Source organism: Lutjanus erythropterus, chromosome 10 (genome assembly GCF_056507025.1).
Source record: "Lutjanus erythropterus isolate fLutEry1 chromosome 10, fLutEry1.hap2, whole genome shotgun sequence".
Classification (NCBI taxonomy): Eukaryota; Metazoa; Chordata; class Actinopteri; order Lutjaniformes; family Lutjanidae; genus Lutjanus; species Lutjanus erythropterus.
The window spans coordinates 4785717-4811127 of NC_139326.1; the positions used below are offsets into that span (position 1 = coordinate 4785717).

At 39.9% G+C, this 25411-nt stretch overlaps 2 protein-coding genes across 3 annotated transcripts in view; one reads left to right on the forward strand and one right to left on the reverse strand.

Moving 5' to 3' along the window:
- The window catches only part of wscd2 (WSC domain sialate O sulfotransferase 2), a 51874-nt gene extending 36842 nt beyond the window's left edge, over nucleotides 1-15032 (forward strand). For both annotated transcript variants that reach the window (XM_084727930.1, XM_084727931.1), the window contains exons 3-9: nucleotides 120-234; nucleotides 3332-3516; nucleotides 6850-6971; nucleotides 7056-7230; nucleotides 8288-8452; nucleotides 8539-8739; nucleotides 13998-15032. In XM_084727930.1, the coding sequence (XP_084584056.1) occupies nucleotides 120-234; nucleotides 3332-3516; nucleotides 6850-6971; nucleotides 7056-7230; nucleotides 8288-8452; nucleotides 8539-8739; nucleotides 13998-14350 (1316 nt within the window). In that variant the 3' untranslated portion in view covers nucleotides 14351-15032. The remainder of the gene's footprint in view (nucleotides 1-119; nucleotides 235-3331; nucleotides 3517-6849; nucleotides 6972-7055; nucleotides 7231-8287; nucleotides 8453-8538; nucleotides 8740-13997) is intronic.
- A 6763-nt stretch (nucleotides 15033-21795) lies between these two features.
- cmklr1 (chemokine-like receptor 1) lies at nucleotides 21796-24495 on the reverse strand. Its single transcript, XM_084727932.1, has 2 exons — nucleotides 24369-24495; nucleotides 21796-24230 (listed from the first exon to the last, which is right to left on the reverse strand). The coding sequence occupies exon 2, from the start codon at nucleotides 24194-24196 to the stop codon at nucleotides 23159-23161; it is 1038 nt and encodes a 345-aa protein (XP_084584058.1). The 5' UTR covers nucleotides 24197-24230; nucleotides 24369-24495; the 3' UTR covers nucleotides 21796-23158.
- Nucleotides 24496-25411: the final 916 nt, after the last annotated feature.

Consider the following 25411-nt stretch of genomic DNA (forward strand, 5'->3'; position numbering starts at 1 on the left):
CTGACAAATTATTTTGACTGAGCTGAAGTAAATTCACTGCATATATCTATGTATTTTATTTTGTTTACATAACTAACTTATGTTTTGTTTATTTATATATGTTTTTCTCTCTTTTTCAGCAAAGTACATCGGCTGCTACATCGATGACACACAGAAAAGAGCTCTGAGAGGAGTTTCCTTTTTTGACTACAAAAAAATGACTGTTTTCCGTTGCCAGGACAACTGTGCAGAAAGGTATGAGCGCAACAAAAGACATCCATTACATGTCCCTCTTTTATCTCTTTTTCATTTCTTCAGTCAGAAATAAAGTAGAACTGAGTACAGAAGAGCTGAAATGGAAATTTAAAACTCTTACAAACGGCGCTGCCTAAGATGGCCGGCTGTCGACCAGAACGAGGTCGTCACATACTGTATACTAACATCGACATTTATCTTGATGTGCAAAATAACAAAAAAAAAAACAGGAAGTCTGAAGAAAACAAACAAACAATTGCAGTTGAGCAAACAATCTTACCTCAAGGCCTCATTTTGTTGCTGTTCAGGAACTTTCATATCACTTTATCACGCATTATTGCTTATTAGTATTCTTAAAGCCACATTTTTACATATTTTGGGGGTTAAAAGTGGGCACAAAAAAATTTAGAGTCGGTCCAACTGATCACCTCAACCAGCAGCTGCATGACGGGCTGCAGCACAGTCCATGGGGACAACTGCACCTTTCAAAATTATGCTCAGGTGTTTATGTTCAAGATATTCTCACACAGTTATGTCTTATTGTGTGACTGAAATGTTTTTGTCTATGGAGTCTGGTGGCTTTGAAGACAGCGACTGTTTCCAATTAAACAAAGAGGATTTTGCTCTTTAACAAAAAGATCTATCTCTGTAGGGATCATTTTCTATAATGTTGTCAGACTCACAATCTGTCCCTGTCAATTCCCAAAATTTTGGACCTATTAGTCATTAAGACCCTAAACTATATTTTAAAAAAAGAAAGAGAAGAAAAGAAAAAGGCCTAGGTTTAAAAATACCACAATTACCGTAAATGTTCCCATTTTTTTTACCTTGGAAAATCTGTCTTAAAATGCCCCTAGAAATGGAAATTTGACCACCTGTGTTTATGACCATTACAACTGGGCAGAACACATCTGCTGATGAAAATCGTGTGATCGACAGCTCCAGGTCAGCCATTAAAAGGGCTGTAAAGTGAGATTATGTCCATTTGTGGGATTTATGATTGTTGAAAATATTAAACTGAAGAATAACATAACATCGAGCCTATACCAGCTGAAACTGGGGTCCAACCTGGACAGGTCACCAGTTCATCACAGAGCTGACATATTAGATAAAGACAAACAACTGCTCACACACCAGTTCACACCTACGGGCAATTTTAAGTCACCAGTTAACCGAATAATCTGCATGTTTTTGGACTGTGGGGGGAAAATCAGCAGCCAGAGAGAAACTATGAAGAAAGGGGGGAGGACATTCAAACTCCGCACAGAAAAGCCCTGCCCCAGCCACAAACTCCCCAAACTCTGAACCTTCACAAGTGACGGTGTTAGTCACTACACCACTGTGCCGCCCAGTCCACTAAAAATACACTATATGGCCATAAGTAAATGGACACATGGTATATTTGTATTGAGGTTGTTTTTCTTGGTTTGGGCCTCTTGGTATCAGTCAGAGTAAATGTTACTGCTGCAGCATACAATATTTTGGACGATATGTGTTTCCAGTTTTGTGCGAACAGTTTGGGGAAGGTCTTTTTCCTGTTTCGACACAATAATTCCCCCGTGATCTTTAAAGCACTGTTTTTTTGGTGGGTTTTTTTGAGTTTGCTGTAGAGGAACTTGTCTGCAGAGCCCCTGCCTGAACCCCATCCACACACACTGACAAAAAAAAGTAGCTGAGGCTCTTGAGATGCAAAAAGAATTAATTTACTCCTTGTGCCACTGTTTGCTTATGAAATAAACTGATCTGTTGTGCATCTTAAGAATCTTCTCTACCTTTTTATTTGCTGGCATTTTTTTCTGTGAAATGGGACTGTGAATTTTGGCTTTGCCCAGTTCATGCCCACTTCATTGTCCAGGCTTGCATCCAACATGAATTAGATGAATTAGAGGGCCGACTGCAAGCCAGAACTTATCGCCCCACCATCAGTGCTTAACCTCAGTTCTGCTTTTGAGGCCTGATGGGAGAAAATACCCGCAACCAGGTTCCAGAAATATTCTGAAAAGACTCTCCAGAAGAGTTGTTATGAGTTTTTTTTTTTTTTTCAGCATATTAATACCCACATGTGGATTCACATGTTCAAAAGTCACATATTGGTGTAATCTTCAGATGTCCGCATACATTTGGTCATAAATGAATGAAATCTTTATTTTCCTGAGAGGAAAAATATTCAGCTACATCAACAACCAGACATGACAGTTTATAATACAGCATAAATTGATTTTTGATGGTCTATCTGTCTCATAATGTTTTAATTTACTTATATTTACAACATAAAAAATATCAGCTGATAATTTATAATCCTCTTTTGCTTGATCAATATGTGTTTTGGTTTAAAAATCCAGTGTTTGTCAATTCCCAATGTTAAAACATGAAAAAAAAGGTCTTCAAAGCTTGTTTCCTCCATTCGTCTCCTGTTTCCTCGCTTACCGTCTCCCCCTCTTCTCCACTACCTCATGCATCTTCCTCTCACCTCTTTTTTCTCCCCGAGGAATATCAGGGACGCCTCTATCGAGTGTATTGAATTACACCCATCACTGATTCATAGAGGGGAGAATAGGAGCAGGGAGAGACGCTTGTTTTCCTCCTTCTTCCTCCTCTCGCGTCTTGCTTCTTCTCCTGCAGCAGCCAGTTAATAAAAACAGACAAACAAATGAGGGGCAACAGCACACAGCAGCGCACGCAGGTTTTTTGGGTTTGACTGACAGCCCAGGGGATTTGTCCTGTGTGAGGGTTGTGTTAGACGTCTAATTGCATCCGAAAAGGCCTCCTGGGAGTCAAATCCTCCATGAGGCAACAGAAAAAAAAGAAGAAGAGAAGACCTTGTGAGATGGATTCAGTTTTCAAGTTCATGTATAATTGGGTTTGCCTTAAAGCCTCACAGCAAGTGTATTTTCTCTCATCTTCACCAGAGTGATGTTTGGGCGACTTCTCATCTTTACTTCAGCATCCTGTGTGCATCATCTGTTTGCTTCTGCTTATCCAGTCGCTCTCAATGATAATCTGTATTGGCCTGTGAAGGATTAAGACACACAATGAAGGCTCACTCGAACCTTCCTGTCTTCCTGCACTAATCCTTTTTCCTTTCTCCTTCCTTCAGAGGTTACATGTACGCAGGTCTGGAGTTCGGAGCAGAGTGCTACTGCGGCCACAAGATCCAGGCGCCCAATGCTTCCGAGAGCGAATGCAATATGGAGTGTAAAGGAGAGAAGAGCAACCTGTGCGGAGGAGCCAACCGGCTGTCCATCTATAGGCTGGAGCTGAGCCAGGAGTCAGCACGCCGCTGTGAGTCGCTCTAAAACATTAACAAAAAAAAATCCCCCAGGCTTCAGAGGAACCAGAGCTTTTCCAATCAGAATCATTTCTTTCAATAAAATATTAAGTTTTATATTCTGACCAGTGTTCACTGAGGCATCAAGATGCTATCTTTAAGGAAAACATTTGTTTTATTTTATGTTAAGTTGGGAGCAGGCTGCTCTGCTGTGTTTACCCGTTTCCTCCGGAGAGCTGTGTTACCTACGTAGCCCAGCCAGCCGTGGTCTGCATTCTTAACACTCGCTGTCTACATGCTGTGTGAAGACTGAAGCTAAGTGAAGGAAGGGCTGATTCTCAGAAGAGGAAAAACAGGTGTTGCATGATATTGTGGGTTTCTTTCTTTGGTATTTTTTGTGATTTTAGAAAGTCCCGGCCACAGGGTGAGGTCACACTTTTCTTGCTCTTCCTTTTTCCTCATCTGCCTACTGCCTACCTGCTATTTCTTAGAAGTAGTCTGCTAACAGAGCAGAGATTTAGTGCACACAGCTGTTGTGAAAATTTAAAGAAAAAAAGACTACTACTTTTCATGTAGATGTCCAGTCATACATGATAAATGTAGCCAACTGAGGCAATAATTTCCTCAGTGCTATATTGACAGAGAAAGCTGAATTCTCCTGCTGCAAAATCTGTTGTTCTTCCTGCATCCAGTGATGTCACAGTGATGTAGTTGGTGTTTTACTTTGACTATTTCAGCTTTGACTATTTCAGCTTGGATTTGTCTTTTTATCTAACACTATGTTTTGGCCAACAAAGTAATAGCTAGGTTGGCATGGGAGGAAGAAGAAGTACGGCTGCAACTATAAGTATTCCATCGATTAACAAAGAAATGTTCTTGTGCAGACAAGAGAATGCAGCTGCTCCGTTCAGTGAGAGGCTGAAGTTACAGTAAAAATCACATTTCTATGACAAGCATGCCCAGTTTCCCAGTTACACCACTGAAAATGCTCGCAGTCACAGCCAACAAAAGTGACAGATTTTAAATTAGTTGCTCTTTCTCTTCCCAGTGCCACACAGTACAGCACTTGAGAGAAAAACACAGCGGGCATTTGTCGTGTTTTAGGGACTTTAAAAAGTAACAGCAGCAGTAAAACTGTATTTCACACCGCGATGGTTAAATGTAGTCTGGACCACAGACCATCTATGTTCCATCACACCACTACTGCGCTGTAGATACGGATTAAACAAAGCTTTGATGCAAAGACTTTGCATCGATGAGTTTTAATAATCGAGTTACTCAAGCCTCTCGAGGAATCATTTCAGCCCTATTCAGAAGCTCATGCATTGTGCATTCTAGTACATGTAGGCACTGCTGCACGGCTCAGTTTTCTTGGTCAGTATAGCGCACACTGAGGAATTTATTGCTTCAATTGACTACATTTACCATTTCAACACTGACTGGACATTCACATGAAAAGTGGTGAATTTTCCTTTTAAGCAACTCTTGAATCCAAAGTTTCTTTTCCTAGTCCAGTTCAGTGCTGTTTGTTTATTATTATTTTCATTTCTGCTTTTCCCGCCTCTGTTTGCTGTTCATCAGACTGCTGAATAAGCGCTTCGTGTTTGTGTTTTCACCTCTAACCCTGATCTCCATCATGTGAGCTCTGCTCAGAACATCAAAGAGGAAATGCAGGAAATGTGTCGAGGTGGCTGTTTTGTGGTTTTTGCCACTTCGAGACGATTATGGTCATATGAACGAGTGTTTTCAGTAAAGGTTCAGAGCTATGATCCTGCACATATATATTTCTGCATTTATCTTCTTTGCCTCGTTGTTATGCAGCACATCTGTAAGCAAAGCATGAAGATTTCACTCAGCTGCTGCACGTGAGTCAAGAAGAGCTGCAGCGAGTTTGATTATGCCATTAATTGATTAGTCAATTCAAAGTTAGTTGCTAAATATTTTTATGATCGATTAATCATTTCAGTCTTATCACACGTGCTGGTTCCAGCTGGTTAAAGATCATCATTCATTTATGACAGTAGATGAAGAGTTTTTGGGATTTAGATTGTCGGTTGGACAAAAGAAACAATTTGAAGACATCATGTTGGACTCTCTTGGAAATTGTGATGATGGTTTCTTAGTTAATGTTCAGTTAATCATTTAATTTGAAACAGTCATTAGTTGCAGCCCTGAATGCAACAGAGCATTAAAAAAACATTTCAGTTTGATCTGAAAAGCTCTGCCACATGCAAGGTCAACAGAAAGAGGATGCACTTAAGATATACTGAGAATGAAGAGAACATGGACACGACATTAAAAATGCAACTTTTAGTCAGGGGAAAAGGTCAAAAAATTAATAAAACATCAGATGCACACACTTGGTTCGAGTTAATTTGCAAGGGGTGCTACAAGCCTTACAGCAGCTTTGATAGATGAGCCCAGCAGTGTTGGTGAGGTGCTGGTTTTGGTAACGCGAACATTACAAGGAAGATAAACTGCAGATGCAAAGCTCCATTTGCATATTTTATTCAGTGATGTTTGAGAAAGGAAGCTGTCTTCATCTTGGTATGAATCACAGGAAAAAGCACTGTTTCCTCACCCTGTTATTAATGGTTCATAAAGATTATAGAGAGACAACAGAGATGGCCATAAATGTGTAGAAGCGTGGCTGACATGTTGACAGCCTGAAATAAATGTGATGTGTAGATTTTCTTCCGCAATCATTTAAAACAGTTTTCAACCTCAATAAACAAACTGATGCTGCTCATGACCTTCCTGTAAAAGGCTGCATATAACAAACAGCTCAACCATCCCACATGGAAAAGGTACAGATAATTGTACTAATGTCTGGTACATTTACATTTACATGTAAAGTGCAGTGTTCATCAGTGTGCACTGTCTGTGGTAAGTAAGTAAGTAAATAAATAAACAAACCAACAAATAAGTAAAAGCAAATATGTGTAACTTGTAAATAACATATATGACAGTCAACCAGATGCAAAATCCTTAGTAATATAATAAAGGTTTTGAGCATACAATCATAAAGCTGTATATGCAGAAGCAGCAAAATGAAAATATCCAAAATATGAAACATCAGAAAGCAGCAGCTCCTCTCTGCCGCCGTGATATTTACGTCTATCCATCAGATCAGAGTGAGGACTTGAGGTTAGAGGTCATCTACACACTGCAGGGATGTAAGTGCTGCGATTGGTTGAGTCCGTTAGAAAGTCACGGCCTCAGTAGACTCGGGGAGAGTCCCACAGGGGTCTCTTCATCAGGGGTCAGTGGATGGAGGTCAGTCTGATGAAAAGCTGTGCTCACTAACCAGAAAACTGAACTATATTGTGAAATCTTTTTCGTTTCAGATGGCAGCGCCATTTTCAAAGGCTGCTTCCACAGGCCAGACAATGTCACTCTGGCTCTTCCCTTCAGCGCGGTCATCCACAACATGTCTGTGGACAAGTGTGTGGACATGTGCACGGAGAGGGTGAGGGCGATGTGTGTGTGTTCACGTGTTGTACATTTGTGCATGTGAATGTGTCTTCAGTTTGTAACGGCTGCTGTATTTCAGGAAAAATCGCTGGCCGTCCTTGCTGGAGATCGATGTTACTGCGGCTTCCCGACTCCTCTCTTCTCCCTTCACGAGCTGGAGAACGAGGACCTGTGTCTCCACCGCTGCCACGGGGAGGAGTTTGAGAGCTGTGGGAACGACGAGTACTTTGTGGTGTACCAGACACAGGTTCAAGGTAAAGCTTGAAGCCACTTTTTCCCTCGACACAATTTACCCTAACTTTGGCATGTTATTTAACTCTCTCCAGACAAGCTGCTATGACAAAGTTGATGCCAGTGCATGTCTTAGGTCATCAAGTTTCATATGATACCAGTAGCTTTACAACTGAGCCACTACGGCCTAATAATGACAACAGATGTAACAGTCACTCATGCACACACAATCAAATGGATGATGCCCTCCAGTTTACTTTAAACATTGACTGTCATAATAAATTTACTGTTATTGCCATCTTTGACAACCGAAGGTTTACCTTTATCATGACACTTGATAACCAAATGTTGGGTGCCTTTACAAAGATATCTTGTATGCTGTTGTAAAAAGGTATACTGACTGATATATCATGAACATTTTTCATTTTACCAAGAGTCCTTGTCAGCCCCAGAAGTCGAGTATGTCTCGGTTTGTGTCATGCATGTCAATGTGGGCAGTGTTTCCTCAATGCACCAAGCCGCTGTGGTTTGGATCAGCAGAAAACACAGGCCAGTAAACAGAAAAGGATGTTTAATGCACAAACAAGCTGAAGCAGGAAGTGAACATAAACACTGTGGTAAACTCAGAAGTCTGCACCTTTTGTCCATTTTGCTTCAGTGTTTGTGTGTTTTTAACTGACCAAAAATCTTAACCAGTACCTACACCCAGTAGGCGGGTATTATTGGGTAATGTGCGGTGAAGATGAATCAAGCTAACCCACACAGAGCACAACGATAACACCATTACATTATTGACCTTTCTTTACATATGTTGTTAAAAATGTCTTTTGCACAAACTTCCAGTTTTTCAACACAATACATCTTCATCTTTTGCCCATTTTATTACAGAGTTGTGCAAATAAACAGGAAGTGACAAACTTTCAGTATCTATTTGAAGCTTTTTTTTGTTGAGTAACTTTGCAGTTTAATAGGTCACTGTCTCTCATCCCACGTCGGGCAGCACTGACTTTTATTTTTCTTTTTTTTTTTTTTTTGGCAACAAATCAGTGATATAGCCTCTTGATCTCTGTGTTTTGTCAGATAACCGCTGCATGGACCGCCATTTCCTCCCCACTCGTGCCAAGCAGCTCGTGGCCCTCGCCAGTTTCCCCGGAGCTGGCAACACCTGGGCTCGCCACCTCATAGAGCTCGCCACTGGCTTCTACACCGGCAGCTATTACTTTGATGGCTCTCTTTACAATAAAGGTGGGCTTCAGTATTCATCTGACATGAATATGAATATGAATATGGTAGATTAAATGTAATCAGCGTGGGATGTCATTGTTTGACAGGATTTAAAGGGGAGCGGGATCACTGGCGGAGTGGGAGGACGATCTGTATTAAGACACATGAGAGCGGCAGGAAGGAGATTGAAGCCTTTGACTCCAGCATCCTCATGATCCGAAACCCTTACAAAGCCCTCATGGCAGAATTTAACAGAAAATATGGCGGCCATATTGGATTTGCCTCCCAGGCCCACTGGAGAGGGAAAGGTGAGCTGCTGTAACCACCATAAATAACATTTGTCTTAATGCATTATGCATGGTGATGTAAGAAAACAGATTTTCAAATTAAATAACTTTTGATAACAAAAAGGGAAATACTTAGGTTAAGAAATAAACTTGTTTTAATTTACAGGCAAAATATACAACACATTCTTACTACCAACTTGTGAAATATGGGAGTTTGATCAGTGGTCCTGTGCTCTGTGTACCCTTCTAGCATCATTTTGGACATGTAGGGCTCTGTGATGAACTTAGCAGTAATAAATATGCAATGTCCAGGTAGAACTTCAAAATAAAGGCACAAAAACTACTTGGTTAGGTTTAGGAGAAGATCATGGTAAGTACATTAAAAAGGAGTCAACGATGACTAGTGGTTTGACACAGGACAATAATTTTGTCCTCTAAGGTAAAAGTCCTGTATTTGTTTGATCCATCCACCCGCTCACCTCCTTCATAACACTCTGTAACTTTGGGAAGTCCCAGACAAAACATGGCCAACGTCAAAGAAACGCAATGATGCCTTTGTTTTGGCTCCTACATCGCGCTATGAGAGAGGTTCAAAGCTGGCTGTTGTTACTCTCTTGCAGCCAAAGATTCTGACAGTGTCAGAAATTTACGGTAAACATCTCATAATGTGACCGCTGCTATGACCTACGTGTACTAATGATGGAGCACGTAATGACGTTTATGTGTTCTAAAAAATACTTAATGTTAACTCAAACTCTTGTTGCAAAAATCCTCCTCTTCTTTGGATTTTTTCCATGCACATAATTATCACTATTGCGAGGACTCGATTCTTGCTTACCTTGATTGTTTACCACTAAAAATGGATGACGCACACTTTTGCACAAAGTTTTCTACAGTTTATCAGGTGTGATCAATGTACAGTCTAAATATATATCAAACTTGAAGTCATGCCCAAGTTTACTGGACCCGTGTTGCACAGTGTGGCTTACAATAAGCATATATCTCTTTAAGCTCTTTAGGCATCAATATGCAGAATCTCTCTTTCTTTATACAACATCACCTGACTTTGAAGGCACATTAAAATATAACACTAGAGGGGCTTTTCCAGAAATGCAGAGGGGTACCCACAGCATCATGGTCTGAATCATAGTGACATCGACCAAGCTGCTGTGTTTGACGTGTTGGGAGTGAGAGTTGCTTGAAATGTAAGAACATGCAAGCATATGGCCAAAATCTTTAAATCCTTACAGTGTTGTTTCTCAGCAGTTTTAATGTCATCACCCTCCCTCAGCCCGAATTAAAATTAAATTTAAATCTAAATTTGACACCAGTCTTCACTGGGAATATGTGGTAATATTCAAAGAAGTGGGAAATGGTCAGTGGTGACGTAGAAAATGAAGGAAATGAGCAACTTGCCCAGTGCTGTTTCAGTGGTTATGACCTTATAAACCAATGTGGCACAGCAAGTTTGTGATCTGAAGAGATTCTGAACCTGCTCTCAGGCACAGTCTGTTTTTAAAAAATGAGAAATGAAACAGTTGGCCAACTGACCACAACCAAGTCACTCAGATCATGAGAGATCATGTGTCATGACTCTCGTGCTACATTTAATTAGGAAACGTGTGGATTGTCAAGTTTTAAGAGTTTATTGCAAACGTCAGTCAGTGATGTGCAAATGGACCTTAAAACTTGTCAGGCTGAGAGATTATGTGTGCAGTTCATCAGTCATATTTCTACCCACAGTCTCATGTATCAGAGAGACCAGCAATTGACCTTTAATTGATACACAGTTGTCTGATGTTCAGCTTTAGCTCTGCTTATCTGAAGGGGAGGTTTCTGTATTCTATCTGCTCAGTAAGAGCTCAAGGCTGAGTCTCATACAGCTTCTCCTTGTCTTGATAACTGTTGGGAACCGGCTGTTGAACGCCTTCACACAAAAAAACAGAAAAAAAAACAAAGTACTGAAACTGAAGTTCCTACCAGTCTTGATGATCAGACACTTTGGCATTTGTTCAATTTCTGTGGGCGCTTAGCTTGGCATAATTCCTTCCTTAAATTTTTTGTAATTGTCATGTTTACTCCACAGTTTTTGTGCCAATAAAATAAGGAGTTTACAACATTTTAATTAGTTGTTTCCCTTTTTTGCTAAACTAAGCTGATATCAATTTTGCCATCTAACTCTCAGACAGAAAGCAAAGTGCTGTATTTCCTAAAATGTCAACCTATTCCCGTTGGCATATGGGTACAGAACATTTTTAAGCTTCGTACATTAAGGGTGACCATATTTTCAAAGCCTCGATCCAGGCTCTTAAAACTAGCCTACTGTACTTTCATGTACATGCAGAATAATGGACACTGTAGGCGCTTTCATCTGAATTGTTCCAGCACTTATGGAGGGCATGAACGCAGCATGTTCATTGCCAGGTACTTTACAAAGGAAGGAGAAAGCCTCCTGGAGCTTTTTAGAAAACACTTTCTCTTTGGCATGACAGCTGAGACCAGAGAGACACAGTACTTGCTTTTAACTACACATTCATGTACACATCCATAGATATTATGGTTACCTTGCATATCCTTTTCGTGTCCATTTGGAGTGATAGTTGTGCGCGTTCTAAGAAATTCATGCTATACAAATGGTTAAAGGTTAAAGAGCAAGTATGTCTCCAGCCTAAATGTCAGTTGCAACATACTCTTCTGTGAGAAAGATCTGCAAGCGTCATAGCCTCTGATACATGCATATGACTCACAGGCTGGCAACAGCTGACCACACATTGATTGACTGCGTGGTGCATTGCTTATGCATTTATATTAGGTTAGGTACATGATAAATGTTAATTCAAGCACTTAAAACAAGTATAATATTATGATTATTATATTAATTGTGGTGAAAACTCAAATAATTTGATACTAAATGTTGAAATCTGGATCAATCCTGGATAAACTGGACATCTGCTCACCATACTGCACAAAGATTCTTCATGTTAGAGTATGTATGTGTATTAAAGTAACCTCAGAAAGTAAAAACAAATCATCTTATGGTTTATGGTGATTGATTTATTATGTTGATATTATATAAGGGCCTCTTTTTGGCCATTTTGTTGTATGTTAAGTTTGGACATTGTGTCTTTTGTCCAGTGTGTCACCCCACATTCTGCAAGCAGTTAATAATGTTTCAGCACAATTCAGTCAAGTTAAATTCCTCTTGAGTCTACTTGATGATTAAAAGAGGTTATTAAAGAGGTCATAGATCATTAATTAAAGAAATGAAACCTTTTGGTCCAGAAACTCTTTATCTATGAAATGGTTTGTGGATCTTTGCCAAGATTTCGTTATATTTCATGCATATTCTGTTTCTCTCAGTGCATTCACCAAAGTGGGTCTCAGTAACCATGGCAACTGGTTTTGTCTTGTCCGCGTATGGTCTCGCTGACTTTCTGTGAGGATTAATCGATTTTCCAGAGGCTGGAGAGTTGCCGACCCAGCAGTTGTCTCCCTTTGTGAAAACATCAGCACATTCGGCCCCGCCGTCTCCAATGAATGTTTATTTGTCGTGTTGTTGGGCAAATGATGCAGTGACATCAGTGAAGAGAAAGGCTTTATGACAGCTGCCACTTCGAATACAGAGAGACGGACCAGTCTGAGAGTCAGCGTGACATTGTGTTCAGGGCGCCACATGTACGATTTGATGCGCTCATCTCTGCAGAGGGAGACTGTGGGGCTCAGATGATGTTACAGATACTGATGCCTTCCAGCGTGACCCCATAAAGTCAACTCAGGGGCAAGTGCAACTTATTTCGGAGGGCATGTCGTTTCACAAAGCACAGTCACAGTTTTTTAATGTTATCTGTTACATAAACCCTTTTATTTGGCTTTTTGAACTCTGTGAGTAAGAATGTAAGTATCTAAAAGGGATAGTTCAGATTATTTGAAGTGGGGTTGTATAAGGTTCTTATCAGTGATCAGTGTATTAGAGTCAGCGGATGGTGGTCGACACAGAACCTAAGCAATGTCCTGCTGTGGACAGGGTTGACCACAAAGCGTATTTTAGCCACTTACAAAAGGTCCACCTTAGCAAAAAAATCTGTATCAGTATAAGTGTATGCCATACTTAAATATCACTCTCTCCAAACCAACCAAACTCCACAGGAAAAACAGTAAATTTACAGTACCTTGCAGAACATGGGCCCTGCTGATCTAAATAATAAAAATCTAAATCTTCTAAATATAGCATACACTTAAACTGATATTGATTTTTTTTTTTTTTTTTTTTTTTTTAGGCGGAGCTGTTTTTAAGCGGCTAAAACATGATTTGTGTTTTGACCCTAGCTATCCTCTCCACTTTTCCAAACCAAGTGTTGAACGGGATCTACTGTAGGTACACTGACTGTCGCCAAGTATTTCATAAAACACCACTTCAAATAATCCAAATTCTCCCTTTATCTGAGTTTGATTTACAGTAAACAATTTGCAGAACTGGGCGTTCAGGGTGAGAGCTGCAATTATTTTTCTGTTTCTTACTTTAAGTTCAGTTTCATTTCAAAGTCTGATAAGAAGGAGAACAGACCCAGCGTGTCAGAGAAGCAGTTCCTCAGTGTTCCTCTACGGCCGGTCGTGTTTTTTCGATGCAGCATATAATATTCTGTCCACTGTGGCACTAAAGTTGCCTCTCTCGTTGGTTTCTGAGACAGGACTCCAAACTCAGCAGGCTTTAAACTTTAACGACAACCTCTCCCAACAGTAAAGATGTGTGCTAATGCAGCATGGCTCCTGCCAGCCGCTGCTTTTATGGGCCAGTAGATTATCAATGAGCAAAAGATGCAAGCAAAGGATTTCTGCAGTATCTCTGCAGTATGACTGACAACCAAGACTGTCCACTTTTACTGTCCAAACATTTCAGGAATGACTAAATTTAATCTTCCATGAATTGCAACATCTCTCGACCTAAATGACATCAGTGATTGACCGTCATGACTCTCACTTCCTCTTTATTCAACCCCCACACTGACGTTTTACATTGGAAATTGACAATAACAAGCAACGACGAGTCCTACGCTGTTGTTCAGCTATTTATAACTGGCATTTGTCTGTCACTGTAAAGCTAAGCCCGTTATCCTGAAAACAAAATCCGTGTTCTGATAAGTTGCTTGATAAATGTATTCTTCAGTTTTAGCAAGGAACTTATTAATGGTTCTCCAGAACATTTTTAAAGTTTGAGTTGTTCTGTCTCCTATGTGTCTACTTGCATAATATAATAGACTTATTTATTTTCTGTCCTGCAGAGTGGCCTGAGTTTGTTAGGAACTACGCCCCTTGGTGGGCGTCCCACACGTTGGACTGGCTGAATTACGGCAAGAACGTCCACGTGGTCCACTTTGAGGATTTAAAGAGGGACCTGTTCTCCAAACTGAAGGGCATGGTGGAGTTTCTGGGTCTGAAGGTCTCTGAAGACCGCCTGCTCTGCGTTGAGGGACAGAAGGACGGAAACTTCAAGCGATCGGGGCTGCGGAAGCTCGAATATGACCCTTACACTCCTGAAATGCGAGCGAACATCGATGAACTGATCAGAACAGTAGACGCTGCCCTGAAAAAAAGGAAGATGTCTGGCGTTCCAGGGGAATATATGCCAAGATGATAAATGTGATCTCTTCGTTTACGTTTTTTTTTTTCCCTCCTTTGATTGGACGGTTCTGTTGAGAGACTCTGCACCGTATTTTGTAGGATTACGAGACTTAATAGTTTTTTTCAATTATTTTTTTCTGTGAAGTCACATAGGTTGAAGCTGTAGTGAGAAGAACTCAGTCTCTTTGTCCTCCTATTTTCACTTTTTATTCATTACGTTTTCATTTTCTGTTGACATTCAGCAGCTTCATGCATTAAAGGAATAGTTAGGGTTTTTTGAAGTGGGGATTTTTGAGGTATTTAATGATAGTAGGCATGTTACCAGTAGATGTTAGTTGACACACCCCCAGTTTGGTGAAGCAGAGAGGAGCACCGGCATGGAAGCTAACAAAAATCAAAATGTTTAGAATATTTTCACTGCTTTTCTTACATCAGGCAGCCTTTTCCGATGGGAAGCTGCCAATATATAAGCCAAATATCAGAAATGTGAGAAATGAGAATGAGAAATGTGAAAAGTCTTTGGCGATTAGACTCCATGGTGACGACATCATGTACAAAGCCGTGATTAGTAAAAGAAACCTCGGATGGGGTCTAGACACTGGTGATAGTGAGGGGATGGCTGAAGGTGTGGACGTGATGAGGAGTGGACATCTGATTAGCTCGACCTGGACACCACCATCATGATTCCACATGGCACAGAGCCACTGCCGAAGTTTGGCCTTGGTCAAACGTCATTAGTCGTAACAGTGGAAACCTGTGAATCTGCAGGGGAGCAGGAGATCAGATTTAAAGTTTGATGGCAACAACATGATTGGTTGACGCCCATAGTCAGCAGACTGGGAATAAGTGAGAAGAGTGAGACAAAGAGGGAGAGAGTTGTGAGTGAATGAGGCATAAGAATAATCTTCCTGATTGAACTTATGATGAGCAGCATTCATGTTTTTTTTCCAGACCACAGGAGCCGCTGGTCTTCTGCTGCCTTCATCTCTCAGTTCGGTGACTCTGAACTAACCTTTTAAAGAACCAAAGTCACACAGTAACACAAACACACTAATCAGTCGAGGCAGCAGTAGACCTGCAACTCCTGTGTTCTGTAAGGTAAAATTACTGATTTTATCTATAGAGTTTGGTTGGCTTGCAGGCAGCTATATTTGGCCTGAATAAAGGTGATTTCCCGTTGGAAAAGGCTGTGTGAGTGCAAAGTAAAGAAGTGAAAATATTCTAAATATAGCGTACACTTAAACCGGTGGCTAAAACGCTGTCCACAGCAGTGCACTGCTTAGCTTCGAGCAGCGGGACTCCTGCTGCAAACCACAGGCGTATCGACAAACACCTACTGACCATGGAGAAGTACCTCACACAACCCCCACTTCAAAATATCTGAACCATCCCTTTAAAAGAAGACGCAGTTTTAACTGGGGAGGCTTTTTTTCCTCTTTGGTTGAATAAAAGCACTTCTTATCCCGCTCTATGCACATGTGCTGTGTAGGCATGTGCACATGCCTTAACATGAGGAAGGTACCATGGCTGTGACTACAGACTGTGCTGGGTGATTTGTTGCCAGTGAAAAATTAATTTGACCTATACGATATTATACAATACTGCAAAGTGTGTTGTATGAGCTTATTTTGTGCAAAACAACAAACCTGACAAATCCAAACAGTAAACTGTATGAATCGTCTGCTGCTACAGAACAATACTATTTTATACATGAACTTCACTGAAAACTTTAAAAGCCCTTTGTCAGAGGGAAAAATGCAATACGCAGGCTTTAACTACCTGATGATGATACTGTGTGTTTCCAAGTTTTTGTAAGTTATTCAGCTTACGGTATGTAAGAGAAATCCTGTTTTCAACGATGAAGAGGTGAAGAACTCTCAGCTCCTTGTATTCAAGAAGATGAAGAATCCCTCTTGAAGGCACTGACTCAAGGAGAGAAGAGGATTTATCTCAGCAGCATTTATTTATCTCTGGTGTGCGGTGCACATGTCGACTAATTTGGTTGTGAATATGTTTTCTTAACACTGGACTCGATGCAGAAATCCAAAAAGCACTCTGCTTGTGCAAAACTTGCCCCAAAGATCACTGAGGAATTAGGTATCACACGTTACAGATGGGAGGTTACCTTTAGCAGTAGTGATCGTTAGAGGTTTATTTTATGACAGTTAATCATACCGAATGTGAATCTGTTTCTTTTTTTTTTTTACTATTGCTTTGTTGTAACAAGAGCTATGAAACGGTTAAAGCTGTTGATCATTTTACTCTTCGTAATTAAAAAAAAAATCTCCTCAAAAGTGTGAAAAATTCTGCTCAGACTTTATAAGCAGCACGTCTTATAATGGTACTCAGTGTGCTATGCCATATGCTTAAAAATAAACAGATATATGAATAAATGAATACATGAATATATAAAATAATAAAACACTGGTGACTGAGAGCCAGGGAACATGAACTGACTTCCATTTTCAGTATGATATAAATATATTTTTATAGTGTGTGTGCTCACACATCAACGATATTTGTATTGCAACAAGCAAATGGGAGAAGTTGTTTCTATTTTTAACACATGCTTTAAACTTTATTGGCTCCTGCTTTCATTGACAAGCCGGCACTTTCTCAATATAGGTGTCACATTTGAATGTATTTTCTATGGAATGAATGTAACGTGATAAGGCCCAATAAATGAATACATAAAATGGTGTGAGGTGGTCGACTGTTTATTGTACAAATGATGATGAGTTGTGTGTTTTTCAGTATCAAAGAAAATTTATTGTGGATGGATCACACTACAGGGCCCAGGGGCCCTCTGACCATTTTCTAATTCACAATGTAAATAAACTGATGCTGTTTTTCACAGGAAGGAGGAACAGATATGACAGTTTTATATGATGGGGTAAGATAAAGCTAGTAACAGTGAACTCTGCAGCTATTAGCTGAAGAGGAGCAGAAGTTCAGCAGAAATTAGGATAATTCTCATCTTTAAAAAGTGTTTTCTACTAAAAAAGCTTAAAAATGCTCCTCATTCTGTCTCTGGTAGCAACAGCAGACAAATATAAAAACAATAGCTACAGATTATCCTAAAAGTAAGTTACATATCTACTTCACTGGTAAGCTGCAGTAAACAGTCATGTTTTAAGCCCTGATTTAAATGAGCTGACAGTTTCAGCCAACCTCAGGTGTTCTGGAAGTTTGTTCCACAGGTGGGGAGCAGAGAAACTAAAATCTGCTTCACCTTGTTTGGTTCTGATCCTGGGAACACTGAGTAAACCTGTTCCAGATGATCTGAGGGGTCTTGGTGCTTTATAACGTACAAGTAAATCAGAGATGAATTTAGGCCCGAGAACATTTAGTGCTTTATAGACAAGTAACAAGATTTTAAAGTCTATCCTTTGACACGCAGGAAGTCAGTGCAGTGATTTAAGCACTGGTGTAATGTGCTCCACTCTCTTGGTGTTGGTGAGGATTCTGGCAGCAGCGTTCTGGACAAGGTGCAGTTGTCTGATTGATTTTTTACTCAGACCTGTGAGGACACCGTTACAATAGTCCAGTCTGCTGAAAATGAAAGCATGAACAAGTTCTTCTGTATCTTCTTCAGACAGAAATCCTTTAATTCTTGCAATGTTTTTAAGGTGGTACTAGGCTGATTTAGTAAGCTCAGTTAGCTCTAGTTAGCCCAAGGATGCACTCTTAGGAACTCCACGTAACTTTTTTGTTCACACAGATTCATAATTGTCAAGTGACATAAAGAAATCTCTGTCTTGTAAATAAGATTTAAACCAATTTAGCACAGTGCCAGAAAGTCTCACCTGCTTTTCTAGTGAATTGATGTTATTTTTGTTGATAATCTCAGAGAAAAAGGACTGCCTTGCCCTTTTAGCTCCAAGTTATAGATGTGCAGACTTTCTTTATAGATGTCATAATGAACCTGGAGTTTGGTTTTTCGCCACCTGCGTTCTGCTTTTCTACATTCTCTTTTTTGAGCTTTTATCAGTGTGGCATTCCTCCATGGTGCTTTTTTCTTACCAGAGACAACTTTGACCTTCATAGGAGCAATAGTGTCCATAATATTCATAGCTTTAGAAGAGTCTAGTCTAGAAAAGTCATCAAAGTGTGCACTGTATTTTGGGGGCCTGTAAATGGTTACTGATACTGCTCGACAGGAGGATCTCAACTGCAGTGCAACATATTCAAAAGACTCAAACTTCCCATATGACAACTGTTTGCCCTGGTAAACATCCTTGAATAAAGTGGCTACTCCACCTCCTGTCCTAAGTACTCTAACTGAGCTGATAAAATGGAAGTTTGAGGGGGCCGATTGAATAAGGACTGCTGCACCGTTGTTTTCATTTAACCAAGTTTCAGTTAAAAACATAAAATTGAGGTTTTTCTTGATAATAAAATCATTAATTAATAGTGACTTGCCAGCCAGAGACCTAATATTTAATAAAGCTAAGTTTAGTGTATTATTGTCTGACAGTCTGTGGATGACGCATAACTGGAGTCAGATTAGATAACGTAGCTGTGCGTTTTGAATACACATTGTTTTTCCTGATGCTAGTCAAAACAGGAATGACAGACCTTGGAGATGCCACCGGCTATTTAAGATTGCCGGTATGTTTAAGGAAGTGGCGTGGGGTCTGTCTCATCTCTGACAAGCAGCAGGTGAGCAGGTGATGGGGTCTGGGGAGTTCGTCAGTTTGACTGAGCTTCAGTGTGGCAGCTTTAACTAACTCCTTGATTGGTGAGCGTGGTGGAGGAGGGGAAGGTTGACACTGGCTCCGTGGTGGTGGGATGGGTCGACGTTGGCTCTTTGGTGGTTGTGGTGGAGGGCAGGAGGGGACAGGGACATCCTCTGAATGCCTTCGTTGATGTGTAACAAAGGGTCAGGTGAAGGAGGAGAGATGCAGGCTGTCTGTCTCTGTGCCCTGTACTTGTCCTTGGCCCTTATCTGTCCATTCTTGTTTTGGTTTGGCATTCCAAGAGCATGACGTAGGTTGGCCTCGAGTAGTCTGGAACCAGTGATGTTTGGATGGATCCCATCACACTGAAAGTGGTCCTTACAGTTCCAAAAGATGTTAAAATTGTCAATAAACTTTATCCCATGAGTGAAGCACGCCGATGTCAGCCATGTATTCAGGGCAAGGAGTCTGGTGAAAGACTCGATTCCTTTCCCCAGTGTTGGAATGGGGCCAGAAATGGACACATTTTGTGACTGACAATCGCGATCACTGGCAACAGCTCTGTTAGCTCTAACAGACGTGCCAGACACTGTTAGATTTTCAGTCTCTGCCATTCCTACATGCTTGGTTATTGAGTCCCCACTGAAAATCTGCACTCAAGTACAAGTACTGTTACACTGCTAAAGTATTACTCCATTACAAGTGAAAGTACTGGTATTAGATGCAAAAAAATACTCAAAATATTAGTTACTTTTAACCACTGATGTCACGACATATCTGCAAACTAGGGTTGCAAATTTTGTGCTTTTGCCTCAACCATTAGTTGGAAAATAATTGAATTAATCATTAATAATTTATAAGATACTGAACAGGTTTTTTTCTCTCGTTTTCATTTCTTTTCTGTGTATCATTTCTTCTCATTTTAAAGTTTAGTTTTAAGTTTAATTTTCCTCGTTCGACAAATGGATTATTTCTAATTATAAATAGATATTTATTCAAATTGTACTCAGTACTCAACTATGGTTTTAAAAGTAACTAAGTAAATTACATTGTGCAATACATACTTAAGTAGTAAACGTACAGACTTGAAAATCTACTCACAAAAGTACAAGTGCCCCAAAAAACTACTTAATTACAGTAATTTGAGTATTTGTAATTAGTTACTTCCACTCCTGATGAAAAGCCAGGATCACTGAAGTTATTCCAATTCATCCTGAGAGGAACTTGAAATGACTGTACAACATTTAATGGTAATTCATCCAGTGGTTGCTGAGATATTTCAGTCTGAACCAAAGTGGGGGACCGACAGACCAACTGACCAACATGGTGGATGACACCGTTATCTGACAATCTGATGAGGGTCAGTGGCAAAAAGTACGATTGCCACACAGCAATCTTTATGTAAATTTAGAGGCTGCTATTTCAGAGTACACGAGAAAATGTTTGTGGCTGTAAGTGTGAATTAAAGTATGATGTGAAGCAGCATAAATAGATTTATGACCACTTGAGACAAAATAAGCTGTAAACACAACATCTTGACAGATGATGTTGTGAAGATGTTTGCACACAGTTTCCCTTTTAAACCCCCAGCAGACACACTGATGTCGGGTTTCTGGCCATCTACATACATGCACGTACATATTCTCATTTTAGCTCTGTTGTCACCAACTATTAAAGAAGAATGCATGTCTTTTTAGTCATCAAAATGCTCCACTGTTCACCAGCTCGTCTGTTAGTTTGTGCTGCTCTTTCACCAACACACAGCAACAATGAGCTCTGCGGAGCTGGGTGATAATTATCTAGCTGGTCAATCAGTTGAACTGATGAATGCAACTTTTAACTAAACTGTCCAGGGTTTCACTGTGACAGTGTCTCGTGTAACACTGCTCCAGTGGGTCTTCCCCTGAGTTCTATTGTTTCAACATGAAAAAAATCACCAGGGCTCTTCTTCTTCTTCTTCTTCTTCTTCTTCTTCTTCTTCTTCTTCTTCTTCTTCTTCTTCTTCTTCTTGTATGTCGTCACTAGGCAGGAAGTGAGTTTTGTTCGCGGAGATTCCATTCAAAGCATCACTGTTCACAGCAGATGCACGTTTGTCATGTCTTTTTATGCCTTCGAGGAAGACTAATTTTGATCTTTGAGATGTTAAACCATTTTACTTTTTCTTTTTTGTCAAACACAGACTGAGCTCATGTTTCTCTTTCAACCTTTAACTTGCCTGAAAACATGTTGTGTAAAGAGGTCACACTGCTCCACTAGTGAGAGGTGATGTTAGAGGTGATGTTGTTGGATTTATTACTGCCAGTGAGGTTCTGAAATAAATGATGCTGCCCACAAAATGCTGATGATAAATCTTCATTATCTTTCACTCTAACTTGGAAGTTTGCTGTTAAAAAATACATAGTTAACTGCTAATTAAATGCATAAAGTACATCTTAATCTAAAAGCATGTCAATGTCATAACAAGCAACTTAGTTAAACTCAGTTAATGTGAGACTATTTTCTTTTTCCTTTCCCTTTTTACCCTATCCTTACTATTTATGTTCTTGTTTGGGTATGTTTGTTTATTGATAAAAATAAATAAATAAATAATTGAAAAAAGTGTTTATAATGCTATTGCATGTTTTCCTAAATCATCTGAATACGATCATGCTATCATGAATACAGATGTGTAATAAATGGACATATTTACATACAAGTTATTGCTTCATTCGTTTGTGGAAACTAGCTTCAAAATGCAAACATGCCTCAGTACTGATAGATTAATAACATAGTTATTAACATAGTTACAACTTTATTTCAGAAAAACAGAAACAAGAAGAAAAAACATTCAAACATTTATTGCACAAACCACATTCACTGTACAGCTCTCGTGAAATAACAAAAATGGAACAGGAAATAACAGCTGGGTGTGCCCCAAGTTATCTGGTTAAAAAAAAGAATATAATATATAAAGAGGGTGAGGACACCAGCTATTTCTCTACTTAAAGCCATCCTCCACCCATGTCCACATGTTTTCAGCTCAGTCTGAGACAACGCATGTAAAAATGCTGCAATACAAAAATAGTTGCATGCTGTGGTTGTCAGTAAATGAAACCCCCAAATATCCTTTTTCAATGCAGGGGCAGTTGAGGTTTTCTGTGCATGACAACAAGACATGCCAGAAATCAATTCTTGGCTCTTTACCTTCAGCGAGTGTTTTTCATTATCTTCTGTTTATGACTGTGTGGCCTTATACTTGAAAACCTTATTTTCAAATCAAAACTTTACAACAATCAAGTCTATTGCAAATGAATAAATACTCCTGGAGCCCAATTTGCAATGTAAGATTCCTATACTGTTAAATTTGGATGTGTTTTACTAATTAAAACAAATGCAATACTTGCCAGCCATTCATGAGCATTGAAGAGTCCTGCAGGAGTCACAAATTTATCTGTAATGTGCAAGAAAGAAACAGGTGCTTCAGAGGATCCCTCCAGTGTTCATTTTGCTTACAGTAATATAATTTCAGACAATACTAAAAGCTACTACAAGGAAGTTTCTTATTGTGTTTATTTTGAAAGTGTCTGTAGACAAAGTGGCAGTGTTTCCACCACCATAACCATAAAATATAACGTCAAAAAAATCTCCCCCTTCTTTTTTTTAACTGGCTAACATACTGCTAGTTGTAACTTTGGCTTTAAAAATGCAAACACAGTTATACATTTAGATTGTTTATAAGCAGTTAAAAACTCCTTGTAGTAACTTTAACTTTAAATACCTCGTATTTTACAGTTTTTGTATTTTACAACTGAATTTTATAATTGCCTGTAAAACTTTCCACAAATACTGCTCTGAAAACACTTGCTGCTGGATGAGATGGATGTCACCCAGCCTGCAGTGCAAAATGAGCTCAGTACATATTTAGATATTGGCTCAAGCTCGCAGAGTTACCAGCCACATTAACAAAGTGTTTGTGAGCCATAATTGGCTACAGCTTCCTCTGTGCTGACAAGAGAACAAAAGTGCAATAAAAAAATGCTCATTTATACTGTGAATCTAGGCTTAATTAATGAGCAACACATTTCATATTTTCTGCTAATTAATAGCTTTTTTTAAAGCAGTATTCTTCTGAATGCACTGAGTGAAACAGTTTTGGGACACCTCTAGATGTGCGTAGAAGCTCTGCCGTCCATGGAGCTGGACCTGGACAGGTATCGGCTGGTGGTGCGGCCCTCATCCGCCATCGCATTCTCCATCTTTGACAGCACGGAGTTCTTGAACTTCCGCTTGAAGTCATTGCCCATGAAAACATACAACACGGGGTTGAGGAAGCTGTTCGCAGCGGCCATAGACGTGCCTATTTTGAGTCCTGTGGCTAAAACGCTGTGGTCGTAGTCTTGGTGGTTCAACTCAAGCAGGACGAAGACGTGGTACGGCAGCCAGCAGATGAAGAAAGCAGCGACGAGCGCAGTCATGACTTTGAAGGGTTTGGAGTTTTTGGTCATCCTGTTGGTTCGAAGTTTGAGGATGATGATGGAGTAGCAGATAATGATGATGATGAAGGGGATGATGAACCCGGCGAGGAGGCGGCTCACTGCAACGATCTTGTGACTGTGTTGGTGTAACGTGTAATTGTTGAAGCAAATCATCCGACCCATGTGATCGCTAGTTTCCCGAAAGATCACAGAGGGAAGGCTCAAACCAATGGCGAGAAGCCACGCCAGGACAACAACAACAGACGCCTTTTGAATAGTGCGGTGGTTCTGGGCCCAAACTGGAAACACGACGGACACAAAGCGGTCGACGCTGATGATGACCAGGAGGAAGATGCTGCTGAACATGTTGAGGAACATGACGGAGGAGGCGAATTTGCACAAGAAGCGGCCAAAGATCCACTCCTCCATCACCATGTTGGTGATGCTGAACGGGAGGAAGGCGCAGAAGACAAAGTCAGAGATGGCGAGGCTTAGGTACCAGGTAGTGTTGACCGTCTTCTTCATCTTGAAGCCAGAAATCCAGATGACCAAAGCATTTCCAAAGAAGCCCAGCAGAAAAATGACCACGCTGACTGCGAGTAAAGACACACACATGGCTTCCTCTAAACACGTCGATTTGTGGTGGAAAATTGATTTGTCCTCAACTGGAGTAAAATTGCCATCGTAACTGTAGTTGAAGTTATAATCATATATTAGATCCTCCATTGCGTTGTGAAGAATCGAGCTGTCTTAGAGAATTCTGCAGAGAACAAAAGAAAACATTTAAAATTATAATAATAAACTCAACACAATTTTCCAACAAAGCATCCTAAATCAAAATATATTTGAATCCAAATAAACTCCTGTGTGATATTGAGATCATGGATCGATGTCGTACCTGCAGCACAGACCTTCCTTCCACTGCTGTTGACTTGATGGTGTCCAGAGTTTAGTGTCAACAGAGCTGTGCTGTTTCCTTTAACTGTGTCAGAAACACCACTCAACCCATCTGCTTAGCAATCAGGTGACCGGGTGGTTTCTCAACACTTCCATCCCCCGAACACTTTCAGTACTGCATTTTTCAGCTCTTAAACAACATTTGGTTTATCACATCCACTCAAATGTGACACTTTTTTCTTCTCATGCCACATCCTATTTTCAGAGAAATGTTGTACTTTTGTACTTAATTCAATTATCTGACAGCTTTACTTTACATATTTAGATTTTTGCATAAAAAGCTTATAAAATAGGATACTTTGTAAATTAAACTACCCATACGAGTACAGTCAAAATGGTTAGTCGATTTATTGAGTCAATGGCAACTATTCTGATGATAATTTTTAATGCAAACATTTCATGGTTCCAGATTTTGAAATGTGAGGATTTTCTGCTTTTCCTCAGCTAGAAAGTGTAGATCTCTGCCAGGCAACCTGAAAAGAATCATCTTTGTAGTCACCAGCATTTTGATTAGTAACTGTAAGTTAGTTACATATTTTTTATGATTACAATTACATTTATGATGCAATTCAAATGCATGTAACTATTAACTCCCCAACATTGCTTGTAGGTATGTTTTTAGCCTAGCAGTTGTTGATGACTTGTTGCCTCTACAGTGCAGTGAAAGTATCAGTTATACAAAGATTTTATATAAAGTTTTCAAAAATTATGAATCAAAGCAGCCACGAGAGGTCCTTGAGCATGCACACACACACACACACACACACACACACACACACACACACACACACACACACGACCCATCGCACAATCATTATTTTAATTTTTAGAAACAAAACAATCTATCGATTAATAAAATCACGCTTTTATGAGTAACACTAGGACATAAAAGTACATTCTCCTGATCAGACATACATAGTTTTACTTAAGAAACATTTTTTACCCTGGGCTTTTACTTGTAACAGAGTACTTTTACAATGTGGT